This window comes from Stegodyphus dumicola, chromosome 10, assembly GCF_044657685.1.
Source record: "Stegodyphus dumicola isolate Sdum_Otavi_A_Nest chromosome 10, ASM4465768v1".
Classification (NCBI taxonomy): domain Eukaryota; kingdom Metazoa; phylum Arthropoda; class Arachnida; order Araneae; family Eresidae; genus Stegodyphus; species Stegodyphus dumicola.
The window spans coordinates 143,991,436-144,014,289 of NC_140777.1; the positions used below are offsets into that span (position 1 = coordinate 143,991,436).

The following is a 22,854-nucleotide window of genomic DNA, read 5'->3' on the forward strand; positions in this document are numbered from 1 at the left end:
GTAACCATTTAGACCATGTTTGGTGAACAGGCTTCGAACTTCCAAGAGACCTCCGGTGGGGGATAGACGATCGGCGGTATTCGTTCTTTACTCTGATTTACTGAACTAAAATGAGACATCCAAGTCCAAGTGCTGTTGATATACTTCTAATATCATACTATCTGTATGACGTATTCCGGCTCTTTGAAATAATTGGCCTGTGGGGCGCCTGATAAAAGAGTTTTCCTGGTGTGTGATGATTGGAAGCGAGGTTTTGATGGTGAGATGGAAGACCGTAAGACAGCACACAGCACAAGTCTGAGAAATAAGAATACGTCCTAGAGTGAAAAATCTAAAAAAAAAAAAAAAAAAAAACATGAATTTGCAAAAATAAAAGTAAAAGCTAACTTTGACTTTGATTTACAACTCGCAACCATTCCATTCCATTCGAACTCGCAACCATTCCACCAGTGGCGCAGCTAAGATTCCAGCGCCCGGGGACAACTGAAGAATTTGCGCCTCTTTCTGTGTGCCAAGAATGGAAAACATTTTCATTAAAAAATTTCGTTGCATCAATTTGGCGCCGCCCTGGATGCTGCGCCCGGATACAGATGCCCCCCTTGCCTCACCCCAGCTATGCCACTGCATTCCACTTGCAGTTCAGTACGCTGACCACTCAGCTATCTGTGATTGAAAGGCGTTGTCGCTGAAGGACTATTCTTTTCGTATTGCTAATATGTGAATTCTATTGTGGCAGAATACCATGTTTCTATTTTACTTTATTAGTCCAAAGGGGCAATTTGCTCTGAAGGACTATTAATTTCGTTTTGACATTTTGCTTTGAAAACTTTAAAAGGTTCTATCACTTTTCAAATCGTTGCCACCAAATCCTATCTCCCTGTATTATATTTGAAGAAATTAAATAATGAAAAATCTGCATAAATGTATGTATATTTCTCACATTGTGATAAAACAATGGTACCTAGAGCCATCCAATTTTGAATGACGTAATTCTACAGCGAATATGGGCATCTGAAAACGCAAATTTGAAGTTTGGAATTTGTTTTATTATCCATTTCATATTTTGTAAAACTTTAATAAATTTTGATTAACAAACTCAAGGATTTCAAAGCGAGCGATGGCAACGTTGTACAGAGGGGAAAAAAAAAAAAAAAAAAAAAATTTCTCCAGCCCGTGAGACTGTGTATCGGAAATTCTAAAGATATGCTCAATTTAAAATTAATTTGCGATATTGCTGTTGAACTGAGTTTTATGGTTTAAGTGCGAAGAACTTGATATATAATAAACAAAGGTAATACAAAAAGTGTTAAAACGCCGCACCTTTAGATGTCATTTAAAATATGAAACCTTTCAGATTTTCCTTTTTATAACTCTACTAAAAATAGGTAGCTATCTAAATACAGAATCTGTAACAATATATTAAAATTTCAAATGGATGTGCAATGCAAAATTAGTAAATTAAAATAAATAGGTACTTTCTAATTATCTGCTCCACGGTTTTAACATTGGTGAATTTTTTTAATGTATTTTTGACCTTATACCACGCATATTAAGTTAGGAAGTTAAGAAATAATAGAGTTACTTTCTATCTTATATATCCATGATATAAACGAGAGCAAGGTTTCTAAAATATCCTATTTTTTACTGTAAGTATTTTACTGATCTTGCGGAGATCGGAGATCATCATTCGCTAAGTGATGTTCGACCCGAAGGCCTTTACCACTACATGTTTATCCTTCCCCTAAAGACCTGTAAAAGTTCGTTAAATTCCATAAAAATGGGAAAATCCTGTGCACATATAATACAAGTGCAAAGTCTTCAGTAGTGAAGAAGTTGATCAGGCATGGCGCCATCTATCGGCCACAGATTGAAGTCTTCGTTGGATAAGCAATAATAGCAACTAATAACTTTGGCATATCTTTTACACATTATCGTAGATTTGACACAGTATCGTACAGTAAAAATAGAAAATAATCCTGCACGAGACTACAGGAAACCCCACGTGTGCGTACTGTACAGACATTATACACCCAGGCCAGTTAGGCCTGCACTCGTATTTATCAACTTTTTAACTCAAGAGTTTTCGCCTTCAACAGTGCGTTAAGCCGAATTCTGTACCGCAAAATCGAGCGTTGCACCTGCATCTGCGCATAAACATTTGAAAGACAACTTATTGTAATAACTCAGACTTACCCCATTTATCCTAACAATTAATGTAATTGCCAGCGAGGCCACTAATTGCTGCTGCCAACTTTCTAGCCTGAATCAGGATTTATTGCACAATGCGCGATCTATTATTGTTCCTAAACCTATGACTAAAAGACGAAAAATTTTCTACAAATGTTTCAGATTTGGCAGTTCCCCCCCCTAACGTTGTATTTATTGAAACATAAATTTAAAATGTGATTTTGATTTGGCAACACCAAGTTTGTGTCGTCTGATATTTGAATTTGCGAGAAGTCTTCTTTTATCCGATATAATAAAGGATTATAATATTTTCTTTTTACTTTATTAATTATTCTTAACTAATTTTTCAGTTTACAATATGCGACGTTTAACAATTTTTCGACTGATAAAAAGAACTACATGGTATAAAGGTTATATTCGAAAATTTCATACAAGCATGCTTGTGAATGATCAAAAGTTAGGTAACTCTCGTCCAGACTTAAAGGCTATGCTGGTAAATTCTGCTTCATTCTCTGAAAAAAATGCACCAGATGATGAGTGGATTACTCCTGTTTATCCTGCGAAAATAAAAACAAGAGATCAGTCTAAACATGCAATACGACCACAAGTTGATCCGCGTACTACATGTGTAGTATTGTTTCCTGGTCAGGTTTGTGTGACTGGTATTTTGCATATATATGTGCTCCTTGATTTTAACCTAAGTTTTCTGAAATTCAGGCTTTAACTTCTGATTTCACTTTGAAATGTCATAAGCATACATGTCGATCTGCTTGGCGATTTTAAGAATTATTAAATATAGTTATTTCTGTTATTACAAATATTGCACAGGGTCTTAAGTATGTCTTCATTTTCTGTGAATGGATCTTCATTTTTTCTTTGATTTAGTTTCTTAGTGATGTAACTAGACTGTAAAATAATATATATTTATCTTCTGCTACTCTTTAAAAGTCATAACTGACTTTCCAATATCATTTATTGTATTATATAATCATTGCACAATTGATGATGTTGAAAAGTCAGTAATGATGATGTATTGAGTAGTCAGTTGTGCAATTAATGATATTGAAAAGTTATTTATACAATTAATGATAATGAAAAGTTAGTTGTACAATTAATGATACTGAACAGTCAGGCTCTGATGTCATTAATTGTGCAAATGCTTATTTTGATAATCTTCATATTTTTAATTGTTACAAAATAAGAGAAATTTTAAAATATATAAACAAAAAAGAAAATATACTCGTTCATAATCTGACATTGCATAATATTTTGCTTTGTATATAAATAATTTTTTTCAGTTGTTTAATATTTGAAAAATTGTATTAAAAACATGTTTAATTTTTTAGAATATTAATAGTGAATTACTATAATATTAATATTAATAATGAATATTAATAAACAATGCACTCTAATAGTTAGTTTATGTAATTAATACCATTTTTGTAACATTTTATGGTCATAAATATAAAAAAATAATAATGTGCAAATATTGTTAACTTACATATTATGTTTAATTTGATATATTAAATACAGGTATTTTCTGTATAATGAAAATTTGCTTGAATGCTTTTTCAAAATATCCTATTAATTCCTTTTGTTATTTATGAGAAACAAAAGATATCATTCAGCATTTGTATCATGTTGTAACTGAATAAAATTGTGGTTAATTGTAAAAAAGCATGCAAATATCATTAAGTGTTTATGATATGCAGTGACTGAATGAAATATATGACTTGACTGTGGAAAACATATAGAACTTCTGAACCTTCCGATTACCAGATGAAAACATGTGTAAGTAACCGAATGCACTGTTGTATTTCAAGTCCTTCACATCAGCCACAGCTAAGCATTGTTAATCTGAGAATAAATAGGAAAGTTATGGAAACTGTTTTTCCCTCTTTCTCCTTATCTTTGAACTGATAAAGTCTTAGAAATCAGTGTATCACATATGAATATTTATTATTGTTTCATTCACTTCAGCTCAGAACTTCTGATCATCTAGGTTTATTGCTTTTGTAATCACTTTGTTTTTTTCTTTTTGTGTATGTGAAAGAAAGATAAATGCAGCTAACTCGTATACAATGCAAGTTCTTTGTTTTGAAATTTTGCTTCAGTTTCGGTTGAATTAAAATAGTAAATCAAACATCAAATTGTGGTAAAAATATATTTACAGGTACCCTTTGGTGAAAATTGTCAATTTTTGGCTGTACGAGTTTGTGCAATTCTTTGACCTGTTATTTTGGCTTTATGTAATGACGATTTTAGCGCCAAAAATCGCTGCCAGACAAAGCCAAAATAACAAGACAAAGAATTGCACAAATTCAATATCCATGTATACAATGACCTATTTTTGCTTAAAAGAAATCAGAAAATTTTACAAACTTGGCATTGCATACTCCCTTGACTTTATCCATGTACTTAAAATTTTTCACTTACTATTTTCACTTAAGAAAAATCGCAGAATTGCACAAACTAGGCATTGCGCACTCCCTTGACTTTCTCCATGTACACATCGAACTATGTTCACTTAAAAATTTAAAGGAGCAGCCAATAAAAAAGTATATAATCTCAATAAACTACATTTTAAATCAAAACATAAAAAAGGAATTCCATCTTTGCATTATGTAAAGGAAATATCCACTTATCTTATTTACGAATTAACATGTCTTTTTCAAAATAGGGTTTCCATAACATTCAACTACTGAGGCTACCATAAATGAAACAACAACTTCACGATAATACAAGGGCTACCCTTCTCTCTACTCCAGAGGCGTAGCTAGGGTTTTCGGCGCCCGGGGACAAGTGACGATTTTCCGCCTCTTTCTCTGTGCCAAGAATGGAAAACATTTCATTCTAAAATTTCGTAACATCAGTTTGGCGCTCCCTGAATGCTGCGCCCGGGGACAGATGTCCCCCTTTGCCCTGTCCTAGCTACGCCACTGCTCTACTCTAACCGAAATGGTTAGTAGAGTTTGTCAATGAAATGTTTCAAAGATTAAGATCCAAATTCATTTTGAAAACATAAAAAGGAAATTTTTTGTGGAGTTAATAAATTAGCTGCTACGTGAGTCGACTGTGCTAAAATGTGATTTACATAGTTTCTGATTATCTGTACCCTCTTAGAAATCTTACCAACACTCTGACAACTCTGTGGATTGGTAAAAAATATTTATTTGGCTATTTGGCTGATCTTTGGAATATGGTAACTGGTAGTTTGGCGACATTTTGGAGGCGATAAAGGTTACTACCTAGGACTTTGGTAATAATGTGAGAAGTACTCAGTTCTGATTACGCATTATTTTGTGTGAGGGAAATGAGAGATCATGAGATATGTCATGTGACATTAATAGACGAATTACAGTTCTTTAATCGGAAAAGGGGGGGATTTGGAAAACTGTAGTACTATATTATTTTCTATTAAGCTTCATTGTATGTTGTGTGAAAAAGTGGAAGTGTGCTTGCCACGTAATGAAGATTCTGAAGATTAGGTAAGTTAGTATTTTTAATTATTTGAGGATATTATTTTTATGCATTGTTCTAAATGTAAGGAGTAAATAAATTAATATGATATTATTGGAAAATTGTTATTAGCAATGATTTAGTTTAAAGTAATTAGGATTGTAGGCTGATCTTTGGAATATGGTAACTGGTAGTTTGGCGACATTTTGGAAGCGATAAAGGTTACTACCTAGGACTTTGGTAATAATGTGAGAAGCACTCATTTCCGATTACGCATTATTTTGTGTGAGGGAAATGAGAGATCATGAGATATGTCATGTGACATTAATGGACGAACTACAGTTGTTTAATCGGAAAAGGGGGGAAATCTGGAAATTTCGTATTTAGCTATATTCTGTGTTGTGTGAAACGTGACATTAATGGACGAATTACAGTTCTTTAATCTTTTCCGAAAAGCTTCATTGTGTGTTGTGTGAAATAGTGTTGATTAATTTTTGCATTGCATGGCGCTATGTAAAGTGAATTCTAAATTTTTAATGTGTTAATCTGATAATAATAATAAGTTGAGATTGTGTGAAAGGAAGGATATTAGAAGTTTAAATGGCCGTGCAAGAAATATGGTGAAAATGGACATTTTGTGAAAAGGAGTGTAAGGAAGGGTACGTGGTTTGTTGAAAGTAGTTTGAGTATAGGTGAAATTTTATTAATAGCTTATTACTTGGTGAATAGACTTCCAGTTGACTACTGGATTTAGGATTTAGAAATTAGCAGTAGTACTGCAGCGACGTAATGAAGATTCTGAAGAAGATTAGGCAAGTTAGTATTTTTAATCATTTGAGGATATTATTTTTATGCATTGTTCTAAATGTAAGGAGTAAATAAATTAAAATGGTATTATTTGAAAATTGTTATTAGCAATGATTTAGGTTAAAGTAATTAGGATTGTAATCTAATTTTTATTAATTTAATGTATATGCTTATTTATATTTTAAATAGTGTTTTTTAATTTAATTATATTTTAATTTAATGATCGTGATTTTGTGAGTTATATGTTTGTAGTATTTTGGAATATGCTTGAGTAGTATACGTTGAGTATTTTCATGCATTTTCGTGAAATTTTTCTAATTTATGAGAAAAAAGCAGTGTACATGGATATAGTGAAGAGTGTGCACAATGCCATTTTTGTGCAATTCTGGGATGTTTTTTTAAGTAAAAATAAGTCGACTTGTACATGGTTTAGTGATATTTTAATTAAATGATAGTTATTTTGTGAATTTTATGTTTGTAGGAATTTGGTATACGTTTTAGTTGAAGTAAACGTGCATGGAAATAATTTAAATATTTGACACTAAGTATTTGTGATGTTTGCGGTATGAATTCGTTGGTGACGTTTATAATATAATAGATAATTTAGAGGTACAAGTTTTTGGATATTTTATTTATTTTATACCTGGAAATGTTCATATTTGGAAAGGATATATACTTTTTCGCGATAAGGTAATTTCATATATGTTCTTTTTACCGGGTTTAAAGATTCAGAAAATTGTCATGCATTTTCATGAAATTTTTCTAATTTATGAGAAAAAAAGCACTGTACATGGATATAGTGAAGAGTGTGCGCAATGCCATTTTTGTGCAATTCTGGGATTTTTTTTTAAGTAAAAATAAGTCGACGTGTACATGGTTTATGTGTATGTGTTATTGTGAAAAACGCGCAAGGAGTTTCCGATTGTGCACTTTTTCCCAATTTTGCAGTGAATATTTGTCATGATTAAGCAGTTTTGTTAGATAAAATTTCTAGTATAAGTGTAATTTGGCTAGTAGATTGTTGGAAAAAGTGTTCAGTAAATAAAAAGAAAAGAAACATGTCTTTACTTCGTGAAGACAACATGGCGGCGGAAAAAAAAAAAAAAAAATAGAGGGTTGCTGTAGCAGAGTTGGTCGCCAAATTTTCGCCAAAAAATCATTAAGTTACCATAATCCAAAGATCAACCGGATTGGGCGTCTAATTTTTATTAATTTAATGTATGTGCTTATTTATATTTTAAGTAGTGTTTTTTAATTTAATGATCATAATTTTGTGAATTATATGTTTGTAGTATTTTGGAATACGTTTGAGTAGAATACGTTGAGTATTTTCGTGCATTTTCATGAAATTTTTCTAATTTATGAGAAAAAAGCAGTGTACATGGATATAGTGAAGAGTGTGCGCAATGCCATTTTTGTGCAATTCTGGGATGTTTTTTTAAGTAAAAATAAGTCGACTTGTACGTGGTTTAGTGATATTTTAATTAAATGATAGTTATTTTGTGAATTGTATGTTTGTAGGAATTTGGTATACGTTTCAGTTGAACTAAACATGTATGGAAATAAGTTAAATATTTAACACTAAGTATTTGTAACCATTTGTAATGTTTGTGGTATGAATTCATTGGTGACGTTTATAATATAATAGATAATTTAGAGGTAAAAGTTTTTGGATATTTTATTTATTTTATACGTGGAAATGTTCATCCTTGGAAAGGGTTTATACTTTTTCGCGTTCAGGTAATTTCATATATGTGCTTTTTACCGAGTTTAAAGATTCACAGAATTTTTTTGCATTTTCGTGCAAATTTTTGTAATTTATGAGAAAATAGCAGTGTAGATGGAAAAAGTTAAGAGTGTGTGCAATGCCATTTTTGTGCAATTCTGGGATGTTTTTTTAAGTAAAAATAAGTCGATTTAAGGTTAATAATATTTAAGGTTAATAATTTAAGGTAAATAAGGTATATGTGTATGTGCTATTCTGAAAAACGCTCAAGGAGTTTGCGATTGTGCATTTTTTCCCAATTTTGCAGTTAATATTTGTCATGATTAAGCAGTTTTGTTACATAAAATTTCTAGCATAAGTGTAATTCAGCTAGTAGATTGTTGGAAAAAGTGTTCAGTAAATAAAAAGAAAAGAAACATGGGTTGATCTTTACAATATGGTAAGTGGTAGTTTGGCGACATTTTGGAGGCGATAAAGGTTACTTACCTGGGACTTTGGTAATAATGTGAGCAGTACTCAGTTCCGATTACGCATTATTTTGTGTGAGGGAAATGAGAGATCATGGGATATGTCATGTGATATTAATGGACGAATTACGGTTCTTTAATCGGAAAAGGGAAAAAATCTGGAAATTTTGTATTTGGCTTTATTCTGTGTTGTGTGAAACAGTGTTCGTAAATTTTTGGATCCCATGGCCGTAACTAAAGTGAATTCGAAATGGCTATTTAGTGGTATTGAAAAGGGTAGTAATAAATGTTTCTTTAAGGTTGTGCAAGATAGAAATAAAGATGTTTTATTAAGTTATTTATTTTACCTGGTACCTTGCTGTGAAATATAAGTATGATTTTAAAGATCCTGAAACAGAAAGAAGAAAAGTTTATCGGACACGTAATCAAGATTCTGAAGAAGATTAGGTAAGTTAGTATTTTTAATTATTTGAGGATATTATTTTTATGCATTGTTCTAAATGTAAGGTGGAAGTAAAGGAATTTGGTATTATTGGGAAAATTGTTATTAACAATGATTTAGTTTAAAGTAATTAGGATTGTAAGGTAATTTTTATTAATTTAATGTATGTGCTCATTTATATTTTAAGTAGTGTTTTTGAATTTAATTATATTTTAATGAAATGATAGTTATTTTGTGAATTTTATGTTTGTAGGAATTTGGTATACGTTTTAGTTGAAGTAAACGTGCATGGAAATAATTTAAATATCTGACACTAAGTATTTGTAATGGTTGCGGTATGAATTCGTTGGTGACGTTTATAATATAATAGATGATTTAGAGGTAAAAGTTTTTGGATATTTTATTTATTTTATATGTGGAAATGTTCATATTTGAAAAGGGTAAATACTTTTTCGCGATCAGGTAATTTCATATATGTTCTTTTTACCGGGTTTAAAGATTGAGAAAATTGTCATGTATTTTCGTGAAATTTTTCTAATTTATGAGAAAAAAGCAGTGTACATGGATATAGTGAAGAGTGTGCGCAATGCCATTTTTGTGTAAGTCTGGGATGTTTTTTTTAAGTAAAAAAAAAGTCGGCGTGTACATGGTTTATGTGTATGTGTTATTTTGAAAAACGCGTAAGGAGTATGGTATTGTGCACTTTTTCCCAATTTTGCAGTGAATATTTGTCATGATTAAGCAGTTTTGCTAGATAAAATTTCTAGCATAAGTGTAATTCGGCTAGTAGATTGTTGGAAGAAGTGTTCAGTAGATAAAAAGAAAAGAAAAAAGTTCAGTAGATAAAAAGAAATTTTGTCTTTACTTCGTGAAGACAAAATGGCGGCGGGAAAAAAAAAATAGAGGGTTGCTGTAGGAGAGTTGGTGGCCAAATTTTCGCCAAAAAATCACCAAGTTACCATAATGTAAAGATCAACCGAAACATGTCTTTACTTCGTGAAGACAAAATGGCGGTGAAAAAAAAAAATAGAGTGTTGCTGTAGTAGAGTTGGTCGCCAAAAAATCGCCAAGTTACCATAATCCAAATATCAACCTGCTATTTTTATTGCTGATAAGTACCATTCTGTTCCCAAATAAAAATAAAAATTTTATTTAAAAAGTGAGAAAAAACAAAAATTTAGTACTTTTCCATTATGCACCCGCCACACATTTTGCCCAGCTTTTTTAATTGGAAACAATTTCTAGTTATAAAAATAGTTTATAGCTACCACATACACACATATAACTATAGCCCAGAAGGTTCTATCATTGGGGCTCGGTGTGTGTTTGGCTTCTCTTTCACAGGTGCCTAAACACATGGCAGGTGCATAACCGAAAAGTACCAAAAATTTATATACCTGATTTTATATTTTCACTGCTGGTGAATACTGTTGCACTTTTGCACAGGTTTTAAAAATATTAATGCTTAATAGTTTATTTAGAAATATGGTTTCAAATATCACTACAGAGGCTGTGCATATTTTTAAACAATTTTCATTGCATTTACAGAAATATTTTACTGAAAATTTTTCTGTTTTAAATATTCTGTTTGATTACTCTCATTCTTCACTATCTTTCCTCGCTGTAATTTCCAAGATAATAAAGCCTTTTGTAGTATCAGAAGAGGTATTTTATCCCATTCCTCTTGAACAGCTTTCCAAAGTCCAAGGAGGGATGTCGGTTCATGTTTGGACAATCTGCTTTGTAAAATCCCCAAAGCGCTAACATCTATGGATGATACATCTGGAGATTTAGTAGAAATATGAGTGAAGAGTATTATGTTATTGATGCCCATTTCTTCCAGGAAATTAATACAGTCAAAAGTCGTTAATTCGGACACACATAATCCGGAACTCAAACCTACAAACTTTCTGCGCATGCGTTCTGTTGACCTTTACGTCTGCGAATATGCGTGTGGGCGTGCGCAAAATACGTTTACGAATGCGCGTTTAAAGTATAACGGATGGTATAAGCTAAGCTAAAATTATCTAATTCAGTTAATGTTGCAGATTGCTTTGTTCCTTAATCTTCGAATTGGATTCGGCTTATTACTTTTTGCAGACTGTTAGAGCAATTTTATAAAAGTAAGCTTGAACTTTCGATTATGTCAAAAAAAATTTCTGATATATGTTTAGAAATATGTGACGGATCTACAAAGCGAAAGTATGTTTCGAAGTCCATTAAACAAAAAGTGAAATTGCTGCAAAAAATGGATAAAGGCATATCCTTTGTTTATCTAAACTTTAACGTTTGTTTATGTAAACTTTGTTTATCTTTAACGCAGCGGTGCGCAATGAATTGGAAGTTGATCTGTCAGCACTATCCTTATCTTCAGGGCAGATGTTTTTATTTTATTTGGCTTATAATTCCGTACTAATTGTAGTATTTCATCTCGATGTACTCCGTCTTTGATATGATTTAAATCAAATGCCTCGTCATTATAATTCGCTTCCGATAGCGAAGAAAGTAACAGAGGTTATTGAAAACGAAAAAATTTCAATTGACAAATTAGTCGGTATTCTTGACACAGCAATTATAGGACTTGAACAGCGGAACTTTGTAACTGAACAAGAAATTATGTCTGTTTATAGAATTAAAGAGAATGTATTATCACGCAAAAAACGAAGCAACTTAAACAACTTACATTGAAAGAAATGTTTAATAAAGTAAACAAATAAATATTAAGCTTTTTTTTTTTGTAAATTTTGATACCCTTTAGATTATAATTGTTCTTTATTTCATAAATTACGATTTCATATTTTTAATTTTATAATTTCTGCATGCCATCTTACCAGATTTAAACTGATGATCTATAATCCAGAAAAATCGATAATCTCGAATCGCCAAAGTCCTGACAAGACCGGATTAACGACTTTTGACTGTAGTGGATTTTGATATGTGGTTGCTTGCTTTGTCTTGATGCTGTTCTACTGATTCTAGTAAAAACAAGATATTTCATATTTGAAAATTGTGTATAAAATACGTCCTTAATAATATTTGGAGTTGATCTTAACATTTTTCTCCACTCTCTTTCTTTTAAAATTTCCATTATATGAAAACCGAGCTACAATCATAAATACCTTTGAAAAACTTTCTTTAGATTCTTTTAACCATGATTTAAGAATTTTTTTCTTCCTCTTTCATGATAATAAATGGATTTTTTTTAGTGCAGTCATTTAATTACACCATGGATTCGTTTATTGTGACAATATTTTTCCGTTTTTGCCCGGGTAAATGTTATTGTAAAGAATTCTGTAGCATGTTCTGTGTTCAGCAATTAATCATGTAGAAAATTGATGCACATAATGTTTAATCGCCATCTTAAAATTCAAATCAGCATTTTGCAGCTGTCCTTTGACTCAATTGATTTTCTTTAAACATTAACAATCTTACCTTTGCAACATTCAAAACATTCCATTTTTTCCTTGCATTTTTCCACTTGAAGCCAGTCTTTCATTATTTTTTTTTTTTTTTTTTTTTTTTTTGTATTTCTTGTTGACTGTATTACCTGTCTTAGCTTTAGATATAAAAACCATGGCCTTTCACAGCGTTTTTAATAACTGGATACGAACAATTTTCTTTGGAAAGAGCATAAACATAGTGTTCCATCCATTGCTTCTTTAAAAGTGCCATTTTGCATGAAAACAAAACTGTCAAGTAACAGATGATAATTTATACTTTAAAAAATATAGTTGCAGTAAAAAAAAAAAAAAAAAAAAAAACTTCCAAGTAGAACTTTTTTTTTTTTAATAGCAAAGCAAAATCGTCTAAAAAATATGCAAACAGCCTCTGTATAATTGATGAATAATGTGTATTCAAAAACATATTACTTTGTTTATTGGATTTAAATAATTAAACAAAATAAATCATTTTTCTTAACCACTTTTGCTACAGGATGTTTAAATGATAGTCAGAAGTTTCTTGACATCAGCTATGTATAGACTATATCTTTGCAAAAAGTAATTTAATAATGAAACTGGGAACATAATAGTTAGAAAGTATTAAAAAAAGGTCATTGGTGGACTTTCTTTGGTACTTCTTGATTATTCGCACCCTAGCCAGAAAGACACAAAAAATATTAATAAGGCAACATATCATGTCACAAAAAATATTTATGTGGCAAGTTATAATGTCGCTGACAACCCACATATGTGCATAGCACACTTGCATTTGACTAAATGGGAATTTGTACCATAATTTCTGAAAGAAATGTGTTTAAAACTTAAATTTTCAGTGGGTGTGGCATTTCTACCCATGCGATGTTTAGGTGCACTAAAAATAACATATTTCCTATGATGGTCAATTTGGATAGTTTGGATGGCCTTGTCATCGTACGTAGACTGGTGCTGTTCCCCCACAAAAGACCACTCAGTTGTTTTTTGTTAGTTTGTTTACATTCTTTCCCTTGAACGGACCTACATGCCTTATCCACCCTAAACGGGATCTCAGAACAATAACATTCTTCACACTTTCAAATCAACATTCTCATCAGTTTGAATAGTCTCTCTCCTCTGCCATTCGATGAATCTTCCAGGACCCATCCTCTCCCCACCCCTGCCTTTTCTGCAATTTTTTTCAAAGGCGGACACAACTCCACCTGCCTCGCAATAACGAACTCTGACGTATTTCCCTTTCAGCATGAATCGAGATTTCTTGGCATTCTGCCAGATACAGATCCCATCAGTTTGGGTACAAATACTTGTTGGATAGTTTATAAGTAAGAAGGGAGCGTAAAAATTTTGAAAATGGCACCTAAACGGCACAGAAGCTATACAGCTGGTTTTAAGCTTAATGTAATTTTACGTGCTGAACAAATTGGAAATAGAGCAGCAGCTCGAAAGTTTGAAGTGGACGAGAGATGTATTCGACGTTGGAGAACTGAAAAAGAACTTCTTAAAAATATGCCACAATAGAAACGAGCCAAAAGAAGTGGTACTGTAAGTTGGCTGAATCTAGAGGACGACCTTGCAAACTGGATAAAGGAGCAACGAGGAAAGGTAATGGCAATTTCGACTGTAAAAATTCGCTTACAAGCAAAATTTATAGCAAAACAAATGAACATAAATGATTTCAAAGGAGGGCCTTGCTGGTGTAGCAGATTTATGAAAAGAAAAAATATTTCTGGGTGTACTAGAACAACAGTCGGGCAACAATTACCAATGGACTGGCAGGATAAAAAGGCATCTTTTCATATGTGACATATGTGACAGATATTATTGAGGAAAAAAAAAATTCTTCGGTCACAGATAATAAATGTGGATGAAACGCCGTTAGCTTTCGACTCTCCTGCAAACAGAACTGTTGATGAAACTGGTGCAAAAACTGTATCTGTGCTTACGACGGGGCATGAAAGAATGTCATTTACATGTGTGTTAGCTTGTGCACATTGGACTTTCAGTTGGAGTGCACATTAAACTTTTAACTTGCTAGGCACTCATTATTTGTGTGCAAAGTTATGCGAGATGTCAAATTTCTGCAGTTATCAGACTGTTTTATTTTAGTGAAAACAAATCATGGTAAAAAAAAAAAAAAAAAAAAAAAAAAAAAAAAGCAGCATTAAGTACATTATTGAAATGAACATAAAGATAGCCAATAAATTTTTCTTTCCTGAATCACCTTCAATAAATATACATTATCACCTTTGAGTTTGTGAATATTTTCAAAATTGCCAGTAAGTTTGCAACTTTTGCTTGAAGTGTGGATGATCAAAATATATGTTCTAACTTCAAATATATTGTTACGAAATATCCAGGCATGGTAAGATAGCTTCCCTGCAAAGCAGGTTTGAGGTTGTCAGAAATGGCAAGGGAAGGCAGGGTTGCCACATTTGGCAACAAAATTGTATTATGCCATTGATGGATGGAGAACCTTCTGGAACGAATTCTTACGGGTTTAGCCCAGACTGTTCTTGAACACAAGCCAAAAGCTATATAAACCCTGCTGGTATGCGGAGAGTTAGTATCGAGTCAGTTAGTCTGTGTGGAGTCCATCGAGTTGATAGTCAGTCAGTGAGTGCCAAGTTGATCGTTGACTGCACCGAAAGAGTCTCTTAGTATATCGCAGTTAGTGCATCTTCGAGAGAGTGTGTTGAGCTCTGGGAATGACTGAACCGAGGCGTCAGGAGCTGTATTCTAGTGTATCGTCGAGTGCATCGCGGGTTGTAGCATGGAGAGTCTGAAGAGTACGTGGAGTTCCAAGAATACGTTGGAATGTCTTGAATAATACTGGCCAATAAATTGTGTTTTGATACTTCATCAAGTGTTGTTATTATTAACTCCAAATCCGCATGAACCCCATATGAACGTCAAGAGGGAGAAATTAATGTAACAACTGGTGTCAGAAGTGGGATTTGCGAATGAATGTCAGTGACCCGCCTGCAGAGGAAAGCTATGGTGGAATAAACAAAGACTTTGATGGACTTCTTGGCTGAGATGAAATCTGGACAGGAGGAGATAAAGGTTGAGATCAAAAGCAAAATAAAAACCATGCGAGAAAATCTGCAAAAGCAACTGCAATGAATAGTAGTGAAGCAAAAGGAGATTAGATGCGAAATCGTGGAGTTTAGAGAGAAAATTGGAGCCAAAACAGAAGATGTCAAAATGACAGTAATGGCATCTGGAGAATCAAAGGATGAAGAAATGAAGGAAGTAGCTGACTGAGAAAGATCAAGAAATGATGGATGAAGCGTTTAACGGGATTAAAGAAAAGGAACGAAAACATGAAGAAATAAAAGATGGGAAAGAAGCTTTTGATTCTCAAGTGCCTGAAGTGGAAGAAAGGGAAAATGCGATTGTTAAGATTGTCGAAACTGATAGTGAAGTTACGAAGTCGCAGGCAGTAAGTGTTGAACCATTTGAAAGTGCATGTGATGCAGAAATAGGAGAAGCTGATGTACAGCTTAGGCAGTGTGCTCTAGTATTGCAAGAAAATTCACCTACTTCACAAACTGAGTGTCTGCCTCATAGTGCAGGTTTTGCAGACAAGAACTTGATTCTAAACCTGGATACTTCTGCTTGTAAAGGATCAGATTCTATTCATGACCCTGGGTGCAAACATTGGAACTTACTTTCAGGAAATAGAGGTAAATAAGCATGCAGCATCTGCTAAAAATACCGAGATGAACTGTATGCATGCTGTAAATGAACTACAGAGTGGTGAACGAACCATTTTAGATCTTCCTGTGGATGAAAAGTCTAAAAGAACTGAATCCCCAGACTGTGATATGCAAAACAGGAATACATCTGAGAAATGCAGAGGAAAAGTATTTCACCTGGGTATAACTTAATGAAAAGATTAAGACTGAAATTGATTCTGAAATTTAATTTGTATAATGTAAAATTGTTATGTGTTTAATTTGTGTATATAACTTGTATATAGTGTAAATATTTGATTCTTTAGTTATGTTATTTGTTTATTTTACTATCTTTATTTGTATCGAATTATCCTTCTGATCAAGGATTGTATTCCTCGGAATGTGCAGTCCTTGGGAGGGGGCAGTGTTATGAAATGCCCAGGTGCGGTAAGATAGCTTCCCCACAAAGCAGGTTTAGGGTTGCCAGAAAATGGCAAGGAAAAGCAGGGTTGCCATTTTGGCAGGAAAATTGACAATATGCCATGGACGGGAGAGCCTTCTAAAACGATTTCTTACTGATTTAGCCCAGAATGTTTTCGAGCACAAGCCAAAAGCTATATAAACCCTACTGGTACGCGGAAATTTAGTATCAAGTCAGTTAGTCCGTGCAAAGTCCATTGAGTTGATAGTCAGTCAGTGAGTTTCGAGTTGGTCGTTGACTGCACCGAAAAAGTCTCTTAGTGTGTCATGGTTAGTGAATCATCGAGAGAGTGTGATGAGCTCTGGGAACGACTGAACCCAGGAGTTGGGGGCTGTACTCTAGCGTATAGTCGAGTGCATCGCCGGTTGTAGCATGGAGAGTCTCGAGAGTACGTGGAGTTCCGAGAACGACTGACCAGAGTCAGGAGCTGCACTCTGGTGCTTTGCAGTGAAGCTGTCTTCACCCTTATAGCCTGATAACCTGGAGGCTGTGTCGCTGATTGTTACAGCATGTTTATTGTAATTCTTCAACAACTGTAAACGTGATTTTCGAGCTGTCTTGAATAATACCGGCCAATAAATTGTGTTTTGACATAGTGTTACTATGTGCTATTAAAGTAACTATATATAACTGAATGAGTATAAAATTTTCTGATAGACACTGCTTGACACTGAAAATGCAACACCAAGAAGGAGTGGTCAGAAAGTGATGAAACTTGGAAAAAAGACAGAGACAGCAAGCAGCAATAAATGATCTTTATTTCAAAATGATAGTCAGAATACAGAGTGAGAACGGCGTCGGCTCAGTAGGATGTAGGACCACCACGGACAGCGATGCACGAAGAAACACGTCTAGGCATAGAGTCAATAAGAGTGCAGATGGTGTCCTGAGGGATGGCTCTCCTTTCCCTTTCAAACATTTGCCACAGTTCGTCTTCTGAACGAGGCAGGGGCAGATTCTGCAAACAGTGTCCAATCACAACCCACACATGTTCGATTGGTGACAGGTCAGGAGAGTACGGTGGCCAGGGAAGCATCTGTATACCTTGCAGAGCATGTTGGCAGATGTGAGCACTGTGTGGTCGGGCGTTATCCTGCTGAATAATTGCATTAGGCAGCCCCTGAAGGTAGGGGATTGCCACCGGCCGCAGTACATTATTGAAGTATTGTTGGGCTGTCGTAGTGCCCTGAATACGAACTAGAGGTGACCTGGAATCGTAGGCAATAGTGCCCCAAACCATTATGCCACTTTGTCGCATGGTGGGGCGTTCCACAGTTACTGCCGGATTAGATCTGTCTCCACGTCGACGCCACACACGTATGCGGTGACTGTCACTGTATAAACAGAAGTGTGACTCATCTGAGAACACGATGTTTCTCCATTCTATCATCCACATTGCTCCAGTCTGGCACCATTCTAAACGTTGGTGTCTATGATGTGGGGTCAATGGCAGTCTTCTTAACGGATGCCGTGAGTGCAGGCCATGTTCAACCAATCGACGAGAAATGATTCTGGTCGACACGGGAACATCCAGGGTATCTTGCACATGCTGCAGAATCGTGGTATAAGTGACTTGCGAGACCGCCATAGCTTGTTGCCGGATGCGTCGATCCACACATGCTGACGTCACTCTGGCTGCTCCTGCACCCCTCCTTCTTCCCACATTTTCTTGTTCCAACCATGTTCGCCATAGCCGATGCACCATGTTTGCATCCATGTGGTTATCAGCTGCGATTTGACGTAAGGACCAAGCCGCCCTCTTCAGTCCAATTACCATACCCCTCGTAAAATCGTCTATATGCTGGAAATGCCTTCGTTGACAACGGCCTGGCATTCTCCCCTATTGCACGTATCCTCTGGGACAAAAACCAACTTTCTTTGATAATTCCTTTGGCAGAAATAACGACACGAATATTGCCCATTCTCCACGTTCATTCCCTTATACGAGGGCCATCCAGGAAGTAGATTACGTTTCCGTCTGTGTCCGCTAGGGGCGGGGCTAGCGCGGCCATCTTGGGGTCAGAGCGTTGCGCAGCTCAGTCTGCATCTAGCCGTGCTAGTGAGAGGTTCGTGCTGTGCTCCGTTCAGATACTGTGACGGTTTGAAATGTCTGCGTTAATTGAAAATCCCGCGAGCTGCGAGGTGCGCTCAGTAATAAGGTTTCTGACTGCAAAAAACTGTAAACCGATAGAAATCTATCGGCAGCTTCGTGAAGTGTATGGGGGACAACATTATCACTGAAGGTGGAGTGCGTCAGTGGGTCATAAGATTTCAAAATGGCCGAACCAATGTTCACGACGAAGATCGAAGTGGGAGACCCAGCATAGTGACCGCCGAACTTCTCGAAAAAGTCGATGCTAAAGTCCGTGAAAATCAAAATTTCACAATAACGGAACTTTCTTTGAGTTTTCCACAAATTTCGCGAAGTTTGTTGCACGAAATCATCAGCGAAAAGCTTGGTTACCACAAGTTTTGTGCAAGATGGATTCAAAAAATCTTGACAGAGGACCACAAAAATCAGCGAATGGCTGCAGCGTTGAACTTTTTGGACGCTTACCATAAGGATGGTGACTCTTTACTCGATCGCATCGTTACTGGTGACGAAACATGGGTGAAACATGTGAACTGTGAAACGAAATTGCAATCAATGCAGTGGGGGCACACAAGTTCTCCCCAAAAACCCAAGAAATGCATGCAAACAATGTCGGCAAGGAAGATGATGGCGACTGTTTTTTGGGACAGAAAAGGTGTAATTTTGGTGGACTTCCTGGAAAGAGGCACTACAATAAACTCTCAAAGGTATTGCCAAACTCTCCAAAAACTCAGAAGAGCAATTCAAAACAAGCGCAGAGGAATGTTGAGCTCTAAGATCTTGTTGATTCACGACAACGCCCGGCCCCACACGTCAAATGTCACTCGTAAAGTTCTTGAATCTTTTAAGTGGGAGTTGTTTCCTCATCCGCCGTACAGTCCCGACCTGGCACCGAGCGACTTCCACCTATTCCCAGCAATGAAGAAGTGGCTGGCTATGCAGCGTTTTGATGACGACGCACAGCTGCAAGAAGAGGTAACGAAGTGGTTGAAGGCGCAGGCGGCCGAATTTTTCGACGAAGGAATTTCCAAGCTCGTACATCGCTACGATAAATGCCTTAATTTGTATGGTGACTATGTAGAAAAGTAGTATTTGAGTGTGGCTTTCATCTGTATATAATAAAATTTGTTTCCTATACTTTGTTTATTTTTTATTCCAAAACGTAATCTACTTTCTGGATAGCCCTCGTATCTTACTTCACGTGCGTCGGAGAGCTGCACATTTCACATCATTCGCATAACTCAGTGACGTGGGTCTACTCTAAAATTTGCATAAATTTCTGACCACTCCTTCTTGGTGTTGCATTTCCAATGTTGAGCAGTGTATTTATATATTATTTTTATCTGTTAACATTTTCTAAATGATTTCTGGTGTCTGAGACTTTTGTGCTGAATTATATTTAGATTAGTTTCCTCAATAAAAAGGCATTATTTATATTGTATATTTGCCAAGTGATAAACTCTTCAACTCCATTATTGTTACTGTGCTTGCTGATTTCAGATTGGGGAAGGTGAAACCACTTTGTATATGCTGTTATTATTTATGTTTATCATATTCTTTCTTTTAGTGTATCTTTATTTTATGCATTGTTTGGGATAATATAAAATTCTGGAGGCATAGAAACACTAAAACTATTCCTGTATAAATTAATGGAAAATGTTAGTTTGCTTTATGCTATTTGGGCTTATGAGAAGTTTATGGATGTACTAGAGTGTACCAATAAATATTCTCGTAAAGCAAATGAAAACTGAAAATCTTAATTTTTAATACAGTGTTTTGTTTTTCAGGGAACACAGTATGTTGGAATGGCAAAGTCTTTAATATCATATCCAAATGTGAAAGAGATGTTTGAATGTGCAAGTGATATTCTGAGGTATAATTTACTGGATCTGTGCTTAAATGGACCTCAGGATATGCTAGATATGACGGTTCATTCACAAGTTGCTGTAATGGTAGCATCTCTTGCTGCAGTTGAAAAAATGAGAGCTGAAGCTTTGCAGGTAATATATTGAAATTTATAGCATTAGTTCAATAAGATCCAAGATCTAAAAGTAAAATATTAACATACATATGTGCTTATTATATCTTCTAATAACTGTGCTGCTAAAAATTTGTGTTAAGTTTGAAATCTAGTTGTGTGAGTGCAAATTTCAGGAATGACTATCAAAAAATTTCTTTAGTTTTATAATGAAAATTATAAGTTAATATCATGAATGGCTTAATTTGATTTTGATTTTAGTTAGAAAAGCTTAATGCATTTCAAGAGAGGATCTGATATCTATTAATATTAGAACTGTCTTGACCAATTCCCTAATGCAAAACACTTTTTTCAATAATGTTTTTTCCTTCATGAGGCACCTGTTTCAGTTTACCAGATTTTCACTAAATTACTTGATCAACAACTGATTATTTAAAATATTTACTCATGCACCCTTTTTAAAACATCCTGTATAATCAATTTGCTTATAAAACCCAGTAAAGCATATAAATGGAGCTCAAAATATTAACTTGTAATATCTGTCATAAAATTTTATAACTTTCATTAATTTTTATTGAAAACAAGTAACTATATAACATACTCCAGAAAAGTATTTCCTGAATCTGTCAATTGCAGTTACTATCGCTTGCTACTCATGCTTTGAAAAGCTGCAGTGTCTTCATTATTCGTAGTGAATTAAGCAAATAGCATCTAAATTATATAGATATATATTAAAAACTAATTTTTTTTTCTTTTTTCTTTTTTTTTTTTTTTTTTTTTTTTTTAGATGGTAGAAAATTGTGTTGCTACAGCTGGCTTCAGTGTTGGAGAATATTCTGCTTTAGTTTTTGCTGGATCTCTAGAGTTTGAAAGTGGTATGAACTCAATAAATAATAATTTTGTATTAAATCATTTTAAGAGATCTTGAATCTTCAATTTCGGTTTTAGTGCCAACTACTCAGAGTTTATACTAATAACTCAGGTGGGCCATTGGCCTTTCATAATTTTTCAATAAATCAAGGGTGCATGAGCACCGCTCCCGAAGGCGAAAGAGGGTCTGAGTGGCAAGTCATTAGGGAAGGCAAGAGTTGAACAACGTCAAAAAATCAACTTTTAACTTTATAAAAGTTATTTTACATCAATGTAGAATTTTTTGAGTAGGTGCTGGGAGTAATGCATGCATTGACTGTGGTTCCTAACTTAGCAGCAGATACGAGAGGGAAAAAATTTAAAATCACGTGACTGAGCATTGCTATGTCATTGGTTTGAATTTGCATAAGCAGAAACTTACATCTTTTGAAGATAAAAACTTAATAATACTAATTAAGCACTAATTAAGTGTACAGTTCGTCAGTAGGAAGTGCATTTAGTCCGGAAAATGTATTTAAGCAGAAAATTTGCATTGGAGTGTTTATTTCTTTTGATATTTTCAGAAGTGGGCGGGAGATCATGTGGTCCAATCGGAGGCTTGGAAATGAAATTTTTTCAGAGTAAGTCAAAGCGATTCACTAATATGAATTTTATAAAAATTTTCGTAAAAACACGCACAAAGTCCATTTGGCTATGCCAAGTATTCATAGTCCTTTCTTTAACAACATAGTCCAATCTTTGTAGAGCACAGTTTTTACATCCACAAGAGTATTAAATAAAAATAAGATAAAAAGAAGAAAAAAAAATATATATATACAGTATATACACATTCACCACTTAGGGTTGTAATGAATGGAACGTGGTCGCTTGACAATGCTTTCTATAGCTGAGTCATAATTTGCGAGATTTTTGATTGCTTCATATGGAGAGTTATTAATGCTATTGAAAAAGTTATGGGCAGTGATGAAGATTTGATCCTGGATCTCCGGGATTTTTAAGTCTTCGTAAATAATCGTTTTCCTCACGAACCATGGAGCATTAGTAATAGCATGCAAAACTTTATTTTGAAGGATGCTGATTTTTCTTCTATTTGTTTTACTTGCAGCGGCTCATGCCGGGACAGCGTACAGTAAGATGGGACATATTAGGGTCAAATAAAGCGTACATTTTGTTTTTAAATTCAGTTTAAAATAGCATCCGATTAACGCGTAAATCGCCAAAAATGCAGCATTAG

At 34.5% G+C, this 22,854-nt stretch overlaps 1 protein-coding gene across 1 annotated transcript in view; it reads left to right on the plus strand.

Annotated features, from left to right (window-relative positions):
• The first annotated feature begins 2,286 nt into the window (after window positions 1-2,286).
• Window positions 2,287-22,854, plus strand: part of beg (malonyl-CoA-acyl carrier protein transacylase beg) — a 28,599-nt gene continuing 8,031 nt past the window's right edge. The window contains exons 1-3 of the mRNA XM_035361530.2: window positions 2,287-2,836; window positions 20,560-20,772; window positions 21,538-21,625. Coding sequence (XP_035217421.1) covers window positions 2,546-2,836; window positions 20,560-20,772; window positions 21,538-21,625 — 592 coding nt within the window. The 5' untranslated portion in view covers window positions 2,287-2,545. The remainder of the gene's footprint in view (window positions 2,837-20,559; window positions 20,773-21,537; window positions 21,626-22,854) is intronic.